Here is a 21,651-nt window from a genome sequence, read left to right as displayed (position 1 = left end):
ATTTTGTATTATTATGAATACGTCCCGCATATACACATTTCTTACATAATGCATAAAAAATCAGTTCAAAGATGATTGTACGGAAATACTAAGTAATGTTTTTCCTCCCACAAAATCATGAATTAGTTTACCTCCTACCGACCAGGCATATATAGAGAAGTCTACTCTTTCTTTCTTCTACTGTGCTAATAATTGTTGTGATTTGTGGTTTTGAAAAGATGTAGCTCTAACTAATCAAATATTTGTGAATAATATTATTATTATATGGTGAATGTTTCAACCAAGTCAAAATCCAAATCCAATCGCTTATGCTTGCTTCCAGAATTTTCCAAACCAGTGGCCCATCAATTGCTTCATGAAGAAGGCGTCAAGACAGAATTTTCCAACATATCTAGAACTTTCTAATGCATTATTTTTTTGTGGGTATGATCCAAAATTCTCTTCTATATAGTCCCTCTTATACGCTTCACTTTACAGTTCAGTTATATTCCTTCCTTGGTAGGACACAACCAACTCTTTCTAACTGCATAAACGACTTATTTTCTCAGAGGAGAAAGGGTTATCCCAAAAACAAAACTTAATCATTCATTTCTTCTTCATTTTCATTCATAACTTTTCTCTTCAACCCCCTTTTGATTCCGCCTTAGACTTTCTTCTTTATATTATATTTGTACCTTTTCTCCCTTTTCATCTTAGTCTCAATTAAATTCTCCATCTTCCCTTTTAATACTAATACTCATCAGTTTTATACTCTATGGTTAAGTGCAGATTTGCTTACTGCCCAAGTTACCAATCTGCTTTAGAACCATAAATAACAATTCCACAAAACCCATTAAGTTAATCAGAAAAAATTGAAGAATGAATTATATGTATCCGGTGAAAGAAGAATGCTTGGAATCATCATCATCATATCAGTTAGGTAATGAGTATCCACCAAAGCCAATTGAGGGACTTCATGACACTGGACCACCACCATTCCTCACCAAAACTTTTGATGTTGTTGATGACCCAGTTACCAACCATGTAATTTCATGGAGCAGAGACGGCACAAGCTTTGTGGTCTGGGATCCACATACCTTCTCTGCAACTCTCCTTCCCAGATACTTCAAGCACAACAATTTCTCAAGCTTTGTCAGGCAACTAAACACTTACGTATGTATTATCTAATCACAGTATCTCTTTAATTATTATTTTCTTTAAATTTTAATGCGTATGTGGTTTATGATTTTGCTTGATTAGACAAATCTATAAAGACTCACGAACTGGTTTTGTTTTCTATTTCGATGACGTATACACCCTTTCTCTTTGTTTTTCTGAATTATGTTGTATCTTGATTTCTCTAATTCTCCTGATGATTGAAGTAGTTTGTGATTGTGATTAGAGTTCCAATTTATTCCTTGTTTGTTGTGACTTTGTTCAATTTTGATGGTTTGAAATATTGATCGTGGTGATCGATTTTACAGGGTTTTAGGAAAATTGATCCAGATAGATGGCAGTTTGCAAACGAAGGATTCATCAGAGGGCATAAGCATTTGTTAAAAAGCATAAGGAGAAGGAAGGCACCTTCCCAACTAACACAAAGTCACCACAGTGTTGAAGTTGGACGTTTTGAATTAGACCAAGAGGTTGATCGTTTGAAGCACGAGAAGATAGTGTTGATGATGGAGCTTATGAATCTAAGACAGCAGCAGCAGAAAGCCAGAATGTGCATTAAGGAGATGGAGCAAAGGTTACAAGTGACTGAAATCAAGCAGAAACATACGATGGCATTCTTAGCTAGAGCTATAAAAAATCCTGCCTTCATACACCAACTCCAACAGAAAGAGAAGAGAAAGGATCTTGAAGAAGCCTTGACTAAAAAGAGAAGACAAATTGAGCAAGGAGTTAGAGGTATTGGAGAATCAAGTAGTAGGGGTGAAGGAAGGAGCAGTGTTAAAGTTGAGGCCTTGGAATTTGGGGAGTGCGATTGTGATTTTGGAGTGTCAGAGTTGGAAAAGTTAGCTATGGAAATGCAGGGATTTGGAAAGGGTAGGATGGAGCAGGAGGTAGAACCTGAGGCACTAGAATCACAAGAGAGATTGGATAGAGTACTTGATGAAGAGTTTTGGGAAGAACTGCTGTTGAGTGAGAAATTTGAGGGTCGATTTGACATTCCAACTACTGAAGATAACGATGAAGATGTTGTCAACATATTGGCCAATGAACTTGGTTGCTTGGATTCAAGTCATTAAATGAACCACTGAATCATTTAACCTTTTCATTTTGTTCACTAGGTTCAAGACTTCAACTGAGTCCAGTATAAAGGAAGCGCATGTGGTGGAGCCTAATTGGGGAGACAGTAAATTACAAGAAGGGAAATAGTATTATCTTTGGCGTTTCTATTCTAACTTTATTACATGTCCTTTTGTAGCACTTGGTAAAACCCCATATTCTCACTTTTCTCGTTATCATTGTTTGATGAGGTAGGTTGCTGATGGCGCTTGGACAAGAGTCTTTGGTAGTGATATCAGTCACTACATATACCCAATTAAGGTTCAGTTTTTTAAACCCCTTTCAAACAATATGCATGTGTCAACCCATCTATGTCACTGCTTCTTGTAATTTGTTCTTCACCTCAATGAATGTAGATTAATCAGAAGATGTAGAATGGACAAGAAGTAGCTTTTCTCCAACAATAGTAACTGAAGATCACGAAGCAGGTTAAGGTTGTCGCTTTGATATTATTTCTCCCCTACTAAAATTTTTGTGTATATCTTTAAGGGAGAACACGTAATGGATGATGTCACTCATGTACTATCTACTTGGGTTTCATCATCATCACATGTTAATGGTTTGCAGTCTTCAAGATGAGTAGTGTCAAACATGTTCAGTATGTGATCACATTGTAAGAGGATCCTTCTCGTTCCTGTAGGGTGTGCATAACTATAGAATACTGGAGAAGAGATTTCTAGCCTCAATGATGAGATATCGGTTTTTTCTCACATTCACAGTTAGCAAATGACGATTCTGAAGAGCATAGTTCACATCTTATCACAATAAATCGAATTTGAAGCATGCATTCGATATCTTAATTATTTTGTTATCATTATAGTGCAACGAGAAAATAACTATTTCATTTTGTTCTCGTCAAAATTAAAAGAGAAACACAATTGGTGAAACAAAGACTTTCTTAGTAAAAGTTTTTTTTTGTCGGTTCTAGATCCGTCATAGATACACCGATATAAAAAGTTTTTACTTTCTATGCCGGTTTTGACTCGTCATAGAAAGTTCACTTTATGTGTCAGGTGTAAGATAATCAACATAAAAAAATCTGTCATGTTTGTAATAGAAAGTCACTTTCTATAACAGATGTGCTCCCAATCGGCTTTCTATGAGTGTTACAACCAAACCATCATAGAAAATGGATTTCTATGTCGGTTATGGCAATAACCATCATAGAAAATGGTGTTTTTTTTTTTCTTTTAGATCATTGGTTTCCCTACTCATGTAACAAAACCTGCATAATCATAATTCTCAAACAAAGATTTTCATATACAATCTTAATAATGTAATACAATCCATGATCATTTAATTTTTACAAATAAACTTGTTAAACTTAAAATGTTGATAATCCTAACATCATTTACCATAAATATTTAAAAGAAAGGATGCCCACTCCTCACAAACTTCTTGTAAGACTTTATCATTCAATGGAAAGGATGCCCACTCTCATGATCAAATATAAGGTGAAATTTACATTTATATATTTATTATATTTGAGTTAATTGTATTTACCAAACTCCATGACTCAACAATGTTTATGGATACAATTCTATGCATGTGCCTCATCACATAATATCCATACTCATAGCTCCTTGGTTGACGTGAGCACTACAAGTTAAATTCATAGAATATCATATAGATGATAATTGTATTTCAATAGTTATAAGATTAACTACTTATATTTGGCGCAATGCACTGCAACTTCTTTCTAGCAACATTTGGAAGTCCCGACAACCTCAAATGAGCTTCAAAAGCTTTGTAAAAGTTAATTTACATTCAAATTGTATAAGTATTAAACTTAGTAAAATTAAATTATATAACACAACAAATACATTAATAAAAAACTTACAATCTAGTATATTTCTAATTGCCAAACTATTAATTGTTTTTTTATGTAATAAACACGAGAAACACAAGAGATTGTTGAGGAATAATTATTATCAACCGCTAGTGACTCTTACAACTTAAATTAATACTAGTAACAATTAAGTTTTATATAAATATGCATTAATTTATAAAATGTATACTTACTGATGCAAAGTACACTTCTTTGGATTCGTTTTCAAATGTCTCTAATAAATATGTTTGCACCTCACTATATAGGTTTATTCCCAACACTTTAGATGGCAACATGGTCAATAAATCAATGTATGTGAACATTCTTCCTCTCAGTGCATGCATAATGTAAATACCTTAAGCTTTGAAAATAAATAATGTTAGAATAATATATTGAATATATCAATGCCAATGAGAATATAAAAATATCCATTTGACATATAAAAAGGTACACTTAAGGTTACGATAATGACTTCAGGAGACACACTTAGCTATATAGGTTGCAATGTGATAGATTATTGTTTTGAACATCATATGTGACTTGTACAATAAATATCAATTACATATGTTAAACATAAGTTGTATGTTCATAATAAATTAAATAAGTTAAGATTTCACACAATGATGTAATATGCCAAATATAGTTCTTCAGTGTCTCTGGAACATGGTACCAATCATATATAAGAATATTAACCTCGCTTTTACCAAGTCAGGCCACGTAGTTAATGAATTTTGTGTTATGCTTTCCCAAAGCTTTACAATTTTGTATATCAAACTCAATTGGCAATCTTTGATCAACATTATAGATAATTGTCAACTCTCTTAACCTATTCCCACACCTACCTTTTTTTTTGGGTAGACATTTGAATCTTGTCCCCACCTTGTGAAGTTGGACACTGCTAATTTGATGAAGGATTATCTTGTTCCTTTTTAAGATTATTGAATATAGTGTGAGTTGATTAAGAAAACCAAGGAAATCCCCACTGGACATTAAGATAGCAAGCTATCTAGATGTGAAGGTTCCTTTCCAAGGTTCTAGAGAGGAGGAGAATGGATTGATGGGGAGTAAGAAATCAAAAGGAAAAACATATAATAGAAATAATATAAACCAAGAAGAGTAAAGAAACATAAAATGAAAAGCAAGGGAAATGGGAGGAATGGAGGATTCACGCCACTACAAGGCTAGGCTAGAAGAAGCCATGGCAACCTTGAAGATGAGTGGTGTATGCCGCCACTTGCCAAGGCAAGATAAGGCTTGAAAGAACTCCACTCCCTAAGGAGGAATGCTCTCACATAAGGTTGAAACACAAAGTGTATAATTTCTCCAAAATGTTCAACCCTTGTACAAGTGTTAGAGGTCCCCTTAAATAGACAAGTCTAGGGGCCCCTTAGCAAAACAACTAAGTTAAAGGATTACAAAAGAAACCTAGCATGTTCTAGAAACTAGGTCATCCTAGGGTGCACATGGGTGAATTTTCGTCCAAGCCATCTAGGTGGCAAATCTTCATGGCCTAGGCTCCCAAAGGAAGGTTCTAGAACATTCTAGAAGACTTGGTGTCCAAGGCATGTGGGCCTCCTCTTTCTAGATGCTTCTAGAAAGTCTTATTCCTTCTCTCTCTTCCTTAGGACGCCAAGTGTCTCCTATGTGGCCCTCCTCCTTTCTTATTCCTACAAAAGCAAATTAAGGAATTTATTAGCATGTTGGTTTAAGGTTAAGCTAATCTTTTGAGTCAACAAGTCAACCCAAAGTCAACGTCAACAAGTCAACTCAAAAATAGTCAACCAAGCCAACTTAAAGGAATTTTAAACTAAAGAAAATAAAGGTAAAGGAAGGGATCAAGGAACTCCCTTTCTTTAAGCATGTGCCATGGGCCATCACCCTTGGTAGGGATCAATCCTTTATCATAATTTTTTTCCACATCTGTATGTTTCCTATGGTCCATTCTTTCCATCAATTATATGTTTAACGTACAGATCAATGACTTAATAGATTTCGGTATTATTTGATGGGGAGAGATGTGAATTTTGAACTAATTTGTTGATCAATTTCTTGTTATCTTTATATATTAGGTGAAACCACATGTGCATAATAAATCTGCTCTAATACTATTACAAGAATTTAAGAATTCTATTTAGGAAGTATGCAATGTTAGAATATCAAGTTTTGTCAAGATGCATAGTTTTCCAAACCTATGGTTGATTAGCTTCATATCCTAAGTCCCACTACTACAAAATGAGATTTCAGTGATGGTTAAAATGGTTCTCCAACGATAGTATGGAAAAAATGATGACAGTTCAATTGACCGTTGTTGAAAGATTAAAAACCACAACATTGTGGTCTTACTCGTACTAAAAAAAAGGCAAAAACATACAACAATGGTTCAATATAAAATCGTCATTAAAAGTGATTTTTTTTAAAATTTTAATGATTATTTTTACGAAAGTCACATAAATTTTGAGATACATATTCATTTTTCAATCATTCAGGAAAACAATTCATTAGATTATAAACAAAGTTTAATAAATATATATAAGGAATCAGCTCAATTGAACATGTGTATAAAACATTATGAGTAAAACCGTAATAAATATGTGTGTGACGTTGTCACTATTTTGCAAATCTCTTTAGAATTGTCCAAATTAAACTGGAACATCCACAAAACTCCAAAATTATGTTCTAGTACCCGAATTAAAGATAGTTGTGTCTAGAATCTAAGAAAAAAGGAATCAAATTATTTCAAGAGTTTTGGAAAAAGTTATAAGCAAAATAGTAAGAAAAGGTTAGGGCTACCAAAATTCAGTTTTAACTAGCTTACATTGCATGTCATTGCTTGTAGCTTTCATTCTATAAGATTGCTTGTAAAATTGACTTTTGATTGCATGATTTCATGTTATGGAATGTGGATTTTGTTTATTTGGTTTTGTAATACATGAGTTTGAGTCAGTGCATGTGAAGTTTCAGATGTATGTTAGATGCTGGTGATGTATTAGAAGTTTTATAGTATTGCTATTTTAAAAATTAAAAATGTTGTTGTCGTTTTAAAAATTTGTGTTCGTTGTTTTAAAAATATTGTTGTTTATGTATTATTTGGTGCATAATTATGGTTGCTAGTTTTGGTATTAAGTGGTGGAGAATTATGGTTGTTATTTTTTGTTTAATTGTGTGCATAGTTTTTTTGGGAATTATGTGTTAAAATTATAAAGTGCAAGGAAATAATGCTTGGTTTATGTTACGATGATTGTAAGATGTCAACATATTGATATACATGTGATGATGAGGCCTTGAGGTGCTTGTGTGATTGTTGATCACTAGTGCGGATAATCATGTGATTGTTGTAACATCCCGTCAAGATATTACTAATTTATAATTAAATAAATGGAATAAATAAGACAACACATTTAATAATACCTCATTTTCCCAAAACGCGGGAAAATTTAAAGCTTTATTAATTGAGCGGATAAAATTTAGAACGTCCATTACATAATTAAAACCACAATGTTATTAAGTCACCCATCCGGGTTTACAAATGTTTCCAAAACCAAGTAATACAAGTAAAAGTTTCCCCAAATCAATCCCCTCTCCGCGACTAAGCTGCACCAGAGCCACCTGCATCACCAACATCTGCTCCCGTGTACCGCGTACACGATCATCGCCACACACACACAGATAGGGTGAGCTTAGCAGATAAAACACATATATATACAAAGCTATAAACATATATATATATATATATATATAAATCAGTATACATACACATAACATCACTTAAATTAACTTTCCACATTGCCCTATATTTTTATTCCCTCAATTCGATCTCCAATACGTTTATTCGTGTTCTACTTCGACTGCTGATTACTTCAAGGTGACTTGCTGCCATACCTATCGGCCACAACCGATAGAGCACGTGCGGGAAAACATGCTACGGATCATACACCGCAACGCCAGGTAGAGTTCCCATATACGAACAAAGCCCGTATCGTCCTAAGACTACCAAACTCGTCAGCCAATAACTGAGGAGGGCAATCTATCTGGACCCATCCGTACTGGCCACAACCAGCACACTCATACCGGCAACACTCGCCAACCCGAGCCACAACTCAAGGGTTTCTCGTGTTCATCCGCCATCCCGAGCCACAACTCAAGAGATGCTATTCTGAGCCACAACTCAAGGAATACCACGTGCTTAACCCCTATCCCGAGCCACAACTCAAGGGATACGTTCCGAGCCACAACTCAAGGAACTCCAGCAACCTCACCTCTAAAGCACTACCAGAAGCCTTGTAGAACACCCTGCGAAGTCCAACAACTAGGGCTTACAGCAGCTAAATCGCCTAGCGGGGGACACGTACCGCTAGGCGCCACAGCTTCCAGACCGCCTAGCGGGGGACACGTACCGCCAGGCGCCAAACGCCTCAAACTCACAAAGTCTGCAACCACCGCCTGGCGGGATAGTCTACACCGCCAGGCGGACGCTGTTCCAGGAACCACTGTCCGTGTCGCCGCCGCCTGGCGGAGCCTATCCAACCGCCAGGCGCCATCCAGTCCAGAACCCCACTAAGTCCTTGCCGTCGCCTGGCGCTACCCACTCCCACCGCCAGGCGCTGTATCAGTACAGCAGCACTCCACTTGAGTTCCCTGTCACGAGTTTTCATGGTTCACTGCTTCCAGCTTCCAATGCTATTCTCACTAACTGACTCATAACAAGTCCCTTAGACTTGACCATTCACAATGCCCTTGCATCAATGGAAGTACCTTACTTGAAACCGTTTTCCTAGTCTGGGTTCACATACTCTTTTTATAATTTTAGTATAATTCACCCTTTTCTCCAAACAGTACTCCTGCTCCTACTATACTTGTCCTCTTTTCCTTCCCCTTTTTATAACCTACTTAGATACACAAGTTCATCTCACTATATTTTATACTTATTTCTACTATACCCAGATTACAGTCCACTATCTAACAATACCTCTCAAGATCCAATATTGCCCTCACCCAATTATATCACTCATACCAAACCTCAATTTCAATTATCCTTCGTTACTCTAATATACTCGTCCTTGCATATCTTATCCTCCATCTATATCATTCCATTCCATCAACTCCTATCTCTAAGACTCCAAACTTCAACCAAATGCACTCATTTTTACACCCAAGCTCCTACTGGCACTCAACACTCGCTCCATCACAACGAGCACTCCCTCTGCGCTGTCACCTACGTCGCCTGGCGGCCAGCTTCGCGCCGCCAGGCGGTGCGTCAGTTTTGGAATTTTCCAGACTCCACCTGCAACCAATTTCTCAGCCATTTTTCCATCTTTAAGAGTACACACAAAACTAACCCCTGCACAATCATAACACTTAATTTATTGATCACTAATTCCTATGTCCAATTCATAGTAATCCATTCCAACTCGTGATTTCTGATAACATTCGCTCAACCCTAACTCGTATTCACTGTTCCATTCGATTAACCTTCGATTAGGTGGTTATACCTACTGTTGATCATCATTACCCCTCTATAAGGATCACCACTACCTTTTGCTCCGATCAGATTTAACCCAGAATTCCAGAAAACCCAAAAACGAGTTAGATTACCCCGCGCCGCCTGGCGGTTTAACCAGTCCCGCCAGGCGCTTCATCAACAAACCCAGTAATTGGTTAAGACGCCTTGCGTCGCCTGGAGGCCGGGAATGTGCCGCCAGGCGGTTCCTCTTCCAGGAACCCAGAACACACCAATTCGCATGAGTCGCCTGGCGGTGGTTCATCACCCGCCAGGCGGTTTCTGGAAAATCCCAGAAACCCAGAATTTCGAAGACTTTAACAGTACTCAAACAATCAATATACCATACAGTTATACACTTATAATTATATGCATAAAATTACGGAGTCCAGCTCCCCTAACCTGGTTCCTTAGCTTAAATTTGCACAATTGATGAAGCTCTCCCTTGATCACCAATGGCCAACCTTGGTTTCCCTCAATTTTGCCTTCAACTCCCTCACGTCAGCCCCTCTCACTCACTCTTGCCTCTGTTTTTTTTTCTAAGTCTAAGTTCAGCCTTCCAAAACCTTGCCTAAACTCCAACCTTTTTCCTTTTAAACTAGTACTTTAGGTTACTTAAAATATTAAAACGAATTTAATTTCATTTACCTTTTAATAACCCTCCATCTCTCATCATGAATGGGAATGCAGCCCCCCCCCCTTGGCCGTACTGCTTCCCATGGCCTCTGTTAACCTTTCCCATTTCCCTCTAAAGTCACCATTAGCAAAATAAAAACAAGCATAATTTCCATTTAGCATTTCCAAGGTTTGAACCCATGACCCCTTTGTTACCACTCAAGTGCATAACCATTTCAACCAATCATGTTTCATGCTAACCATCACAATTCAAGCATCATATCATAACAAAACATGCTTTCATAGATTGAAATAATAATAATAACACAAAATGTATCATGCATAAGACTCGAACCCAAGTCCGCTCACACAATCAAAGTACTCTCAACCACTTGAGCTAGTACTTTTCCACGTCATACCAACCATAATTTAATGTCATAATTATTACCCCTCCCGTATTTATTAATTAATTATTTATTTAATTAATTAAATTCTACGGGTCTTACAATTGTTGATTGATGAATGATCATTATGAGATAGTCTTATACTTAGATGTGAATATAATGAAAGGTAACTCTGCGTAATTGTATTGGAGGTGCAGTTCATCGGGGCTCTCAATAAAAGTAATGGCAAATTGCATATCTCGCTAAGCTTTTGATACGAGTAATGGGAAATTGTGAATTTCGTCAAGACTCTTGATATGAGTAATGGAAAATTGGGTATTTTATCGAGGCTCGTGATATGAGTAATGGAAAGTTGTATACTTCGTCGGGGCTCGCTATGAAAGTAATGGGAAGTGGCATCATTGGTAAGTTGCATACGAGAATTACAAATCAGTTCTTGATACCGAGTTTACTAGTAGTCGTATCATTTGTGACTATAGCATGTTTTGTATGGATTGTGTGGAACACCTAGTGTAATTATATGACAATGTGAGGCAGTGGTTATTTAAGGATTTGTGATGTTATTATTTATACCTTGATGATGTTATTTGGATTGGGTGAGAACTTGTTTGGTTAATTGATGTTATTTGTGATTGATGTTAGCTCACCCTTTCTTTTGTTTATGTTTGTGTGATGAACGTATAATTTGTGTTTTACGTGAGTAGTGGATGATACAGGTGCCATTTGAAGCCTCAATGATGAGAGATGTGCTGGGAAAAGCTTTGGGATTTTATTTGGATAACTTTTGTACAAGTTTTTGGAAATTGTTTTAAGTTAAGTTTTGGAATTTTTGTTTTACAATTTTAGTTTTATAATATTAAAGATTGAGGTTAATTTATAAATATTTTTGCAAGAATTTTTATTTGAATGAATTTGGTAGGTATTATGAATGGGAAGTTTTAAATTTTCCCATGTTAATAGGATGGTATCAGATGTGTATGAAATGATTTTAATTGAATTTAAACTATACCAAGTAACATCTGGACGCGATGTTACAGATGTCACATGTCAACTTCTAATTGGCTAGCTTTGTGAGTGTGACCCATAGGAAAAAGGGAGTGTGTAAAATAGAACTAGGGTTGTATTTAGCTATGTGTATATTTTTCCCTTTCTACTTTTGGCCTTATTTTGTAGCTTGGAATTTATTTTCACACTTTGAATGAATCAAAACTTAACTTCAGTTGCATAAAAATCATTAGAACATCCAAAAATATTTCATGCAACTAAAAAACACTTTTTAAGACATTTTTATCGCACAAGCTCAATAAGTCAAATTATCACAATTCCTAACTAAATTAATCTTTTAAGCATAATTCATAATTAAAGCTTAAATGAAAGCATAAATATGCACTCGTCGTCATATAAGAAAAGCAATTTCTAAGCATATAACAACCCGACATTACAATACACGAGTTCAAGAGAGAACGTTCCCCAAGATATACCTAGTTTGGAGAAAGTTCAACAACACTCGAGACTTTAAACTAGATGAAAGCTTGCACCTAATTGAGACAGACCATATCACATTACAAACTTCCTTCAAAACAAAGGCTACAAACTAGGAGAACTTAATGAAAAGTTATCACTAAGGTCACATCAAGAAAAACCTCAAGGGAAATAAGTACAAGACAAATGTCCACTAATAGAACGCCTACTAATGAAAAGCCGAAGACCCCACCTGCCTAAGACGACAACCTAACGAAAGCTCAACAATGCCCACCAAGTTAAAGTAGAATACCAAGGGCGATGACATTGATAAAACCACGCCCCCTCTTTCCATAATCACATATCCTTTTTTTCCAATAGACAAAGCAAACATCTATTCTTAAAAGGGCTTAATTAGTGATTTATTCCTTTAATTTGTTGGTTTGGTTCATTTTGGTCCCCTTAATATATTCTTGGGATCAATTTAGTCCTCCAATTTAGTCCTCTAACTTTTCAAAAATTGTTTAAAAGGGTTTTATTTTCTTAAAAAAAATCAATTTAGTCTCTTTACTTAAAATTTTGATTCAATTTAGTCCTCCTAGTTTTTAAAAGGTTAAATCATTCCATTGGTCCCCTTCTTTTTATTTATCTCAATTTGGTCCAAATTTTGAGAAATTTGTTTCAATTAGTTACTTTCCGTTAGTAATAGACTATGTGTCACATGTCTACTCGTAGTTTTTATAATTTTTTTTTATTTTTTTATTTTTTATAATTAAAAAGAATTGTCACGTGTCAAGCTGACGTTGTGCCATGTGGCAGAGGTAGTGTGATGTGGTAGTGGCCGCATGTCACTATTGAATGTGAAAATTCTCAATTTAGTTCCTATATTTGTCGTTTTGTCTCAATTTGGTCAAATTATTTTAAAACTGAAACAATTTCATCCCTATCCAAATTGAGACCAAATTTAATTTTTATATAAACTTTACAATTGTATTTTTATTATAATTGATATTTTTAACCAAATTAAGTTTATTTAAAGTTATATTTTGCATTGAACTTTATATAAATTTTGTTTTAAATATTTATATATCTATAATTTATAGATAAATATTAAAGTTGCTTTAAAAATAACAACTTTATAAATTCAAATACAATTAGTGATTTAATCCTGTAATTTGTTGTTTGGTTTATTTTGGTGTCCTTAATATTTTTGGGTTCAATTTAGTTCTCTAATTTTTTAAAAAGGTTCAATTTAGTCTTCCAATTGTTTAAAAAGTTCAAAATGAAGGACCAAAATCCTTTTTAAAAAGTTAAAGGATATAATAAAACCAAAAAATAATAAGGGGACGGAAATGAACCAAACAAACAAATTAAAGTATTAAATAATTAATTAAACCCTTTTCTAATTTAATAACCTGCTTTTTTTTATCAGCATTTAATAAACTATTATGATAGCGGTTGTCACGATGGACAATGTGTTTTTATGCTAGAAACATTTTACGTTGTTTTCTTGCATAAGCCTTATTGCTTTGCACATCAAATAATGTAGTAAGTCTGTCTAGCTTAGTTGGTAGAGTAGAGTGCAAGGTTCTTAACCTTTTCTCTTGAATATTTTTACTATTGATTTTATAGTTTTTTCCTATTCTCTTGAATATTTTTACTTTGTTCTCTTGCTACTTATCATAAATTTTAGATAGAATTTCTTGAAATAGGAGATAATGGACATTTGTTAATTTTTTACCCTAAAATCTAAAGTGGATCTAATTTAAATTTTATAGTCCCTAATTTTTGTATAATTGTGGCCAAATTTTGAATGTGAAACTATTGTCTGGTTTTTGTACAATCGTCATCACTTTCATGTACAATATGATTATGATTCCAACCAAAATTGCTATTGTAACTCCTATAATTAATGATGATTTGAGTCGTTGTTGTTAGTGTATAACTTGTAATGACATCGGAAAATTGTTGTTACATATCATAATATTTGTACCTTTAAAATATTTTAGGAATCACATTTGCATATTTACAAAACTTCATAGCTAAAATTGAATGTGGAATTGAATGATAACATTAAATGAATGTAATAAGCCCGTCTAGCTCAGTTGGTAGAGCGCAAGGTTCTTAACCTTGTGGTCGTGGGTTCGAGCCCCACGGTGGGCGTTGATTCTATGGTATTTTCATAGTCTCTAGAATATTTTTACTACTTGTTAGTGTATAACTTGTAATGACATCGGAAAACGAAACTTCATAGATAAATATGAATGTAGAATTGAATGATAACATAAAACAAATGTAGTAAGCCCGTCTAGCTTAGTTAGTAGAGCGCAAGGCTCTTAACCTTGTGGTCGTGGGTTCGAGCCCCACGGTGGGCGTTGATTCTATGTTTTTTTCCTAGTCTTTTGAATATTTTTACTTTGTTCTCTTGCTACTTATCTTAAAGTTTGGACAAAATTTCCATGGATTCGAGCTTGTCTAGTTTTTAATATTTGTACCTTTAAAATATGATAGGAATCATATTTGCATATTTACAAAACTTCATAGATAAAATTGAATGTGGAATTGAATGATAACATAAAATGAATATAGTAAGCCTAGGTTTTAGCCCCACGATGGGCGTTGATTTTATGTTTTTTTCCTAGTCTTTTGAATATTTTTACTTTGTTCTCTTGCTACTTATCTTAAAGTTTGGACAAAATTTCTTTAAATAGGAGAAATAGACATTTGTATAATTGAGCCAAAATTTGAATGTGAAACTATTGTCTAGTTTTTGTTCGATGACATCAGAAAATTGTTGTTACATATCATAATATTTGTACCTTTAAAATATTATAGGAATCATATTTGCATATTTACAAAACTTCATAGCTAAAATGTGGAATTGAATGATAACATAAAATGAATATAGTAAGCCCGTCTAGCTCAGTTGGTAGAGCACAAGGCTTTTAACCTAATGGACGTGGGTTCGAGCTTGTCTAGTTTTTGTTTAGTGACATCAGAAAATTGTTGTTACATATCATAATATTTGTACCTTTAAAATATTTTAGGAATCATATTTGCATATTTACAAAACTTCATAGCTAAAATATAATGATAACATAAAATGAATATAGTAAACTTGTCTAGTTCAGTTGGTAAAGTATAAGGTTCTTAACCTTGTGGTTGTGGGTTTGAGCCCCATGATATGTTCTCTTGGATATTTTTACTTTGTTATCTTGCTACCTATCTTAAAGTTTAGGCAAAATTTCTTTAAATAGGATAAGATAATAGACATTTGTATAATCTTTTTACACTAAAATCTAAAGAGGTTCTAATTTAAATTCTATAATCCCTTATTCTTGTATAATTGAGGCCAAATTTTGAATGTGAAACTATTATCTAGTTTTTGTACAATCGTCGTCACTTTCATGTACAACATGATTATGATTCCAAGCAAAATTTCTATCTTAACTCCTATAATTAACGATGATTTGAGTCGTTGTTGTTAGTGTATAACTTGTAATGACAAATCGAGAAATTATTGTTACGTATGATAATATTTGTATCTTTAAAATATTTTAAGAATCACATTTGCGTATTTACAAATCTTTATAGCTAAAATTGAATGTGGAAATGAATGATAACATTAATTCTCTTGTATCACATGTGATACGAGAATGAGCTTGTTGTGCTAATGTTTGCAAAGCCTTGCTGCTAGATATATAAACCCTTGTAAATCATTGTTCGGTTAAACTTATCAAAATAACTTAATTATTCTAGTCTCATTTTATAAGAGAAAATGCCTCAGCTATATCTAAAGAATCATATTTGCTTACCACAATCAGCCTTATGATTCTTAAAATATTGAACATCATATATAGAGTTAGGATCACAAAAATAAAATTTCAATGAAAGTCAAAAAACAAGATTTATTAAAACCTTTTTTCTGTTAATAATTTTTTATTCCCATTTCAAGTACATCTTGTAGTATTAAAAAACATATATATTTTAATAGAAGTCTTTATTTTTCAAAATTTTCAAGGTACACATTTTTAACATCAGTTAAAATTAGGGTAAAGAAAAGACAAATTTTATCTTTGTCCTTTGTGAAAATTCTTTATTGAATTTTAAGTAATATTTAAAATAATACTAATTTACTTTTTTAATATAATTTATCATATAAATATAACTTCATGGATTGATTTGAAAGCGTATAAAAGAAATGGAGAGGAACTTGGCTCAACCATAATTTCTTGGTTAAATAAAAAACTTTCAAAGAAAGTGTAAAATTAACCACAACTTACTTATAGAACCAATATCATAAAATTTATAACCCAAAAATAAAGAAGTTATAATGGAAAACTACTTATTTTGATCAATATGACACTATTGTCTTGGAAGCTTATAAGAAAATTTTATTCATAAGTTCTTTGAAATTGAAACAAAGAAGTAAATTTTCACTAATAACTAATACTCACTAACATTTATTTTTCATTGACCATTTTTTTCTTAGTAACTAAATGATAAGGGTATAATATGGATATCAAATCTAATGGTAAGGAGGTGTTGGGTATTAGGCTCCCTTCAGTGGCGGATGATTTTGGAGGCAGGGAGGGGCCTTGGCCCCCCCAAATTTTGAAAATTTTTTAATTATATATATATATATATATATATATATATATATATATATATATTATTTTTTTGGAAATTTATTAAAATTTTTAATTGTAAATATTATATTTTAAGAATTGATCAAAATTAAATTGTGTATTTTTTATTTATTTTATAAAGCACAACATTTAATATTAATAGATAATAAAGAATAAAAATATTTAGGTTTAATTTCTCTTTTAGTCTTTATTTTTGTCAAAAAAAAATGAGACTAGGATTATATTAATTACATCAACAAAGCAAATCATCCATATTAAAAGTTTCAATTTTAATGAAAGAATCATTAATCCGTTTTAAGAGATTTAAAAAAATTGATAAAAGACCAAATTGCATTAGTTTTTTAAAAAATCTAGATAAAATTGAGACTAAAATAAATTGGAGGACCAACTTAACATTTTTAAACAAAATCATGAATCAAAAGAGTAATTAAACTAAATATTTATTAAGATAATTTTTATTTTCATTCTTATTGTGTTTTTTAATTTTTTCACAAATTGTAATCATCTTTCACTCTCATATGTTTTCTTTTCTTTTCTTTTTCTTGAAGAAAAAAAAGTTAGACACAAACATTTTTTTTGCTTTCATTTCTCATTTATGCTCTTCCTTCCTTGTCTCTTGTCTCACTTGATAATAAAAACATTATTTTTTATCTCATCAGCTTTTTGTTCACTTTTGTATGAATATAGAAAAAAAATGTATCACATATTTTTTGCATAACCGATTTTTAATTGTGACTTAATTATAATATATTTTTCTTTTAATAATTACGTGTCTCAATTGTTTATTAGATTATGATAAATTATTTTTTAATATTATTTACAAAAAAAAAAGAATATTGATAAAGAATAAAAGAATAAATTCATCATTTAAAAGTGATAAAAAGAAACTATTAATGAAAACAATATAGATTCTACTTCTTCACATATTTTGAAGCATAAGCATTATACTAATGATCAAATTGTTTAGTAGACAAGTGATTCTTTGAAGCATTATACTAATTGTCAAATTTAATGATTTCAAAATTATATTATTTTGGCCCCTTTAATATTTTTTGTCAAGATCCGCCACTGGCTCCTGTGGAGAAAAGGCCAAAAACTTGAAAAGCCCATGTCTCACTTAACCCAGTGGAGATGGGGCTATAAAATACATAGAGAGGCAGAACAAAAGAGTCAGAACACATTGAAAGCCCTAACACATAGAGGGAGAGGTAGAGGGAAAATTTTGTTCACGTTTTTCACAGAGCTGTATCCGTAAATTCGGCACTACGGATTCGTTCACCGTTGGATCGGGCTGAAATTTTTACAGCAGGTTTGAAACTCATTGCTCTTCATTCTGACCGGTCGGATCGTTGATACGAGATCTAAGTTGGGAGATATTAATTTCGCATTGCAGCAGTGATATTATAGGTTTTCCTCTCTTGTTCTTCTCTATTTTGAAAGCTTTGTTGCTTTGTTATTTGGTTGGGTGTTGGTACTAATTTGTGCTATTGATTGAGACTCTTTTGTACTCTTATTGATCATAGTGGAGCTATTTCTTTGGTTTGGACGACTCGTGGTTTTTACCCTTGATTTGAGGGTTTTCCACATTAAAAATTTTGGTGCCTTTATTTGTGCCTTTGGTGATTTATTATTGCTGCTCTTTAATTATTGCTTCTCATAGATTCTTGCAAGTTAGGAGAAATTATATTCGCTGCATTCTCTGGTATATTTTTTGTGTTATTGTTTTCCCCATCAGAGTGGTATAAGAGCTTTTGGTTGGGCTATATTTACTTGCTTGAATGACGGAGGCAAATGCAAAGATGGTTGCTTTGAATGGTACAAATTATCATTTATGGAAGGGCAAGATGAAAGATTTATTATTTGTCAAGAAATTGCATCTTTCGGTCTTTACTACACAGAAGCCAGATTCTATGTCTGAAGAAGAATGGGACTTTGAGCACCAACAGGTATGTGGTTTTATTCGGCAATATGTTGAAGATAATGTTTATAATCATATTGCTAATGAGACACATGCCAGAGCTTTGTGGGAGAAGATTGAGTCTTTGTATGCTTCTAAGTCGGGCAATAATAAATTATATTTGTTAAATTGCTTGATGAATTTGAGGTACAAGGAGAATTCTTATATTTCTGATCACTTAAATGAGTTTCAATGGCTCCTAGATCAATTGTCAGGAATGGGCATAAAGTTTGATGACGAAGTTATGAGATTATGGTTGCTTAATACTCTACCAGAGTCTTAGGAGGTATTTCGGGTTTCAATTATGAACTTTGCCTCAAATGGTGTTGTTTCTTTTCAGATGGTAAAAAGCGGTGCTCTTAATGAATAGATGAGAAGGATGGCACATGGTTCTTCATCTCAGTCTGAGATGTTTGTTACAGAAGCTAGGGGGAGAAGTCAGAAAAAGGAACATAAAAGTGGTAGAGAGAAGAGTATGAGCAAGTCCAAGTCAAGATACAAGAATTTAGAGTGCCATTTTTGTCATAAAATTGGGCACATTCAAAATATTGTTTTAAGTGGAAAAAGGAGAACAAAGACAAGAAGGGCAAGCAGAGAGAGAATGACCATGATGATGATGATCATGTCACTACTGCTACAGATGGTGATCTTGTTCTTCTTCGTGACTTTGAGTCCGTTAATCTTGTATCTGATGAGAGCATGTGGATTATTGATAGTGGTGCTACACTGCATGTTACACCTAGGAAGGAGTTCTTCACATCTTACACTTCTGGTGATTTTGGAGTGTTGAAGATGGGTAATGATGGTGAGTCTAAAGTGATTGGTGTTGGTGATGTTTGTCTACAAACCAACATGGGAGTGCAGTTGTTGCTTAAAGGAGTCAAACATGCTCCGGATGTCCGTTTTAATTTAATCTTTGTGCAGTTGTTTGATGATTGTGGTTATGACAATCACTTTGGTTCTAGTAAATGGAAGCTCACTAAAGGTAACTTGGTTATGGCCAGAGGGGAGAAACAATCTAAATTGTACTGGACTAAAGCTTTGGTTGCTAAAGACAATGTGAATGCTATATATATGGAGGCATCTTTGTGGCACCAGAGGCTTGGTCATATAAGTGAGAAAGGGCTTAACTACTTAGCTATAAAGGATGTGCTTATGGGATTGAGGAATGCAGAATTGGAGAAATGTTCTCATTGCATGGCTGGTAAACAAACCTGAGTATCTTTTAAGAAGCATCCTCCCTCAAGGAAGTCAGAATTGCTTGAATTGGTGCATTCTGATGTTTGTGGCCCATTAAAGGTAAAGTCATTTAGTGGTGCACTTTACTTTGTTACTTTTATTGATGATTGTTCCAGGAAGCTACGGGTCTATGCTCTTCAGCGGAAAGATCAAGTACTTGAAAAGTTCAAGGAATTTCATGCTATGGTTGAGAGGCAATCAGGCAAGAAGATGAAATGCATCCGTAGTGATAATGGTGGTGAGTACCGTGGACCTTTTGATGTTTATTGCAGGCAGCATGGTATTAGACACGACAAGACTCCTCCTAAAACTCCTCAGTTGAATGGTCTAGCAGAGAGGATGAATAGGACCTTGGTTGAAAGGGTTACATGTATGCTTTCCGAAGCAAAGTTGCCTAAGCACTTTTGGGGAGAGGCATTGCTTGTTAATCTCAGTCCCGTAGTTTCTTTGAATACTGAGGTGCCAGATAAAATTTGGTTTGGTAAGAATGTTAGCTATGATCATTTGCGTGTCTTTGGTTGCAGGGCATTTGTTCATGTTCCTAAGGATGTAAGATCCAAATTAGATAAAAAGACAAGGCAATGCATCTTTATTGGCTATGGTGAGGATGAATTTGGCTACAAGTTTTATGATCTTGTTGAGAAGAAGCTTGTTAGAAGCCGTGATGTACAATTCATGGAAGACCAGACCATTGAAGACATTTATAAGGTGGAGAAGACCACACCCGAGAAAGATAGTAATCTCACCGATGGTAATCCAATGAGGTTGCCCGCTCACAATTTGGAGAATGTTGAAACGGAAGCTCAAGACAATGAGCAACATGGTGATGTTGATGATCAACAGGTTGGAAGTGGAATAGAGGTTCCAATTGATGATGCTCAAGAGGAACATGGTGATGATGATCTTGGTGATATACCTGAATCACCTCAAGTCCAACTCAGGAGGTCTAATAGACAGAAACAACCTTCTACAAGGTATTCTTGTGCTGAGTACATAACCTTGACTGACGGTGGAGAACCTAAGTGTTTTGAAGAGGATTTGGATGGTGAAGAGAAGAAACAGTGGCTGGATGCAATGCAAGATGAGATGAAATCTTTGCATGACAATCACACTTACGACTTGGTGAAATTGCTTAAGGGCAAAAGGGCATTGGAAACTAGGTGGATTTTCAGGGTGAAACAAGATTCAAATTCTACGCTTCCAAGGTACAAGGCCAGATTAGTGGTGAAAGGTTTCAGACAGAAAAAGGGTGTTGATTTCAATGAGATTTTCTCACCTGTGGTGAAAATGTCATCCATCAGAACTGTGATAAGTTTAGCTGCTACTCTTGATTTGGAGGTTGAGCAGATGGATGTGAAGACAGCTTTCCTTCATGGTAATTTGGAGGAAGAGATATACATGAAGCAACCTGATGGTTTTCTTGTTAAAGGTAAGGAAGATTATGTGTGTAGGCTAAGGAAGAGTCTATACGGTTTGAAGCGGGCTCCAAGGCAGTGGTATAAAAAGTTTGAGTCCTTTATGTGTGAGCAAGGTTACAAGAAGACTACTTCTGATCATTGTGTCTTTGTTAAAAGTTTTTCTAATGATGACTTTATTATCCTGTTATTATATGTTGATGACATGCTTATTGTTGGGAAAGATATTTCCAGAATTGACAGGTTAAAGAAGACACTTGGCGAGTCTTTTGCCATGAAAGACTTGAGAGCTGCTAAAAAGATTCTTGGCATACA

General features: G+C 34.1%; 1 protein-coding gene and 2 non-coding genes across 6 annotated transcripts; all 3 read left to right on the top strand.

Moving 5' to 3' along the window:
- Window positions 1–472: 472 nt before the first annotated feature.
- Window positions 473–2,983, top strand: LOC114192670 (heat stress transcription factor A-7a-like). Of its 4 annotated transcripts, none has more exons than XM_028082448.2 (4): window positions 473–1,152; window positions 1,464–2,360; window positions 2,467–2,532; window positions 2,628–2,983. In XM_028082448.2, exons 1-2 carry the CDS (start codon window positions 859–861, stop codon window positions 2,229–2,231), a joined length of 1,062 nt encoding a protein of 353 aa, XP_027938249.1. In that variant the 5' UTR covers window positions 473–858; the 3' UTR covers window positions 2,232–2,360; window positions 2,467–2,532; window positions 2,628–2,983. The 4 variants fall into 4 exon arrangements, with proteins under 4 accessions (XP_027938249.1, XP_085532388.1, XP_027938248.1 ...); XM_085676262.1 differs by having other exon boundaries at window positions 1,464–2,532; window positions 2,628–2,699; window positions 2,912–2,983; XM_028082447.2 differs by having other exon boundaries at window positions 1,464–2,532; window positions 2,628–2,705; window positions 2,912–2,983.
- Window positions 2,984–14,166: 11,183 nt separating this feature from the next.
- Window positions 14,167–14,239, top strand: TRNAK-CUU (transfer RNA lysine (anticodon CUU)). Its single transcript has one exon. It is a non-coding gene; the product is annotated as a tRNA-Lys (tRNA).
- Window positions 14,240–14,378: 139 nt separating this feature from the next.
- TRNAK-CUU (transfer RNA lysine (anticodon CUU)) lies at window positions 14,379–14,451 on the top strand. Its single transcript has one exon. It is a non-coding gene; the product is annotated as a tRNA-Lys (tRNA).
- Window positions 14,452–21,651: the final 7,200 nt, after the last annotated feature.

This window comes from Vigna unguiculata, chromosome 7 (assembly GCF_037176805.1).
Source record: "Vigna unguiculata cultivar grain cowpea cultivar isolate G323 ecotype 2 chromosome 7, ASM3717680v1, whole genome shotgun sequence".
Taxonomy (NCBI): Eukaryota; Viridiplantae; Streptophyta; class Magnoliopsida; order Fabales; family Fabaceae; genus Vigna; species Vigna unguiculata.
The sequence above is the reverse complement of the archived record's forward strand: the minus strand, read 5'-3'. Positions and strand labels throughout refer to the sequence as shown.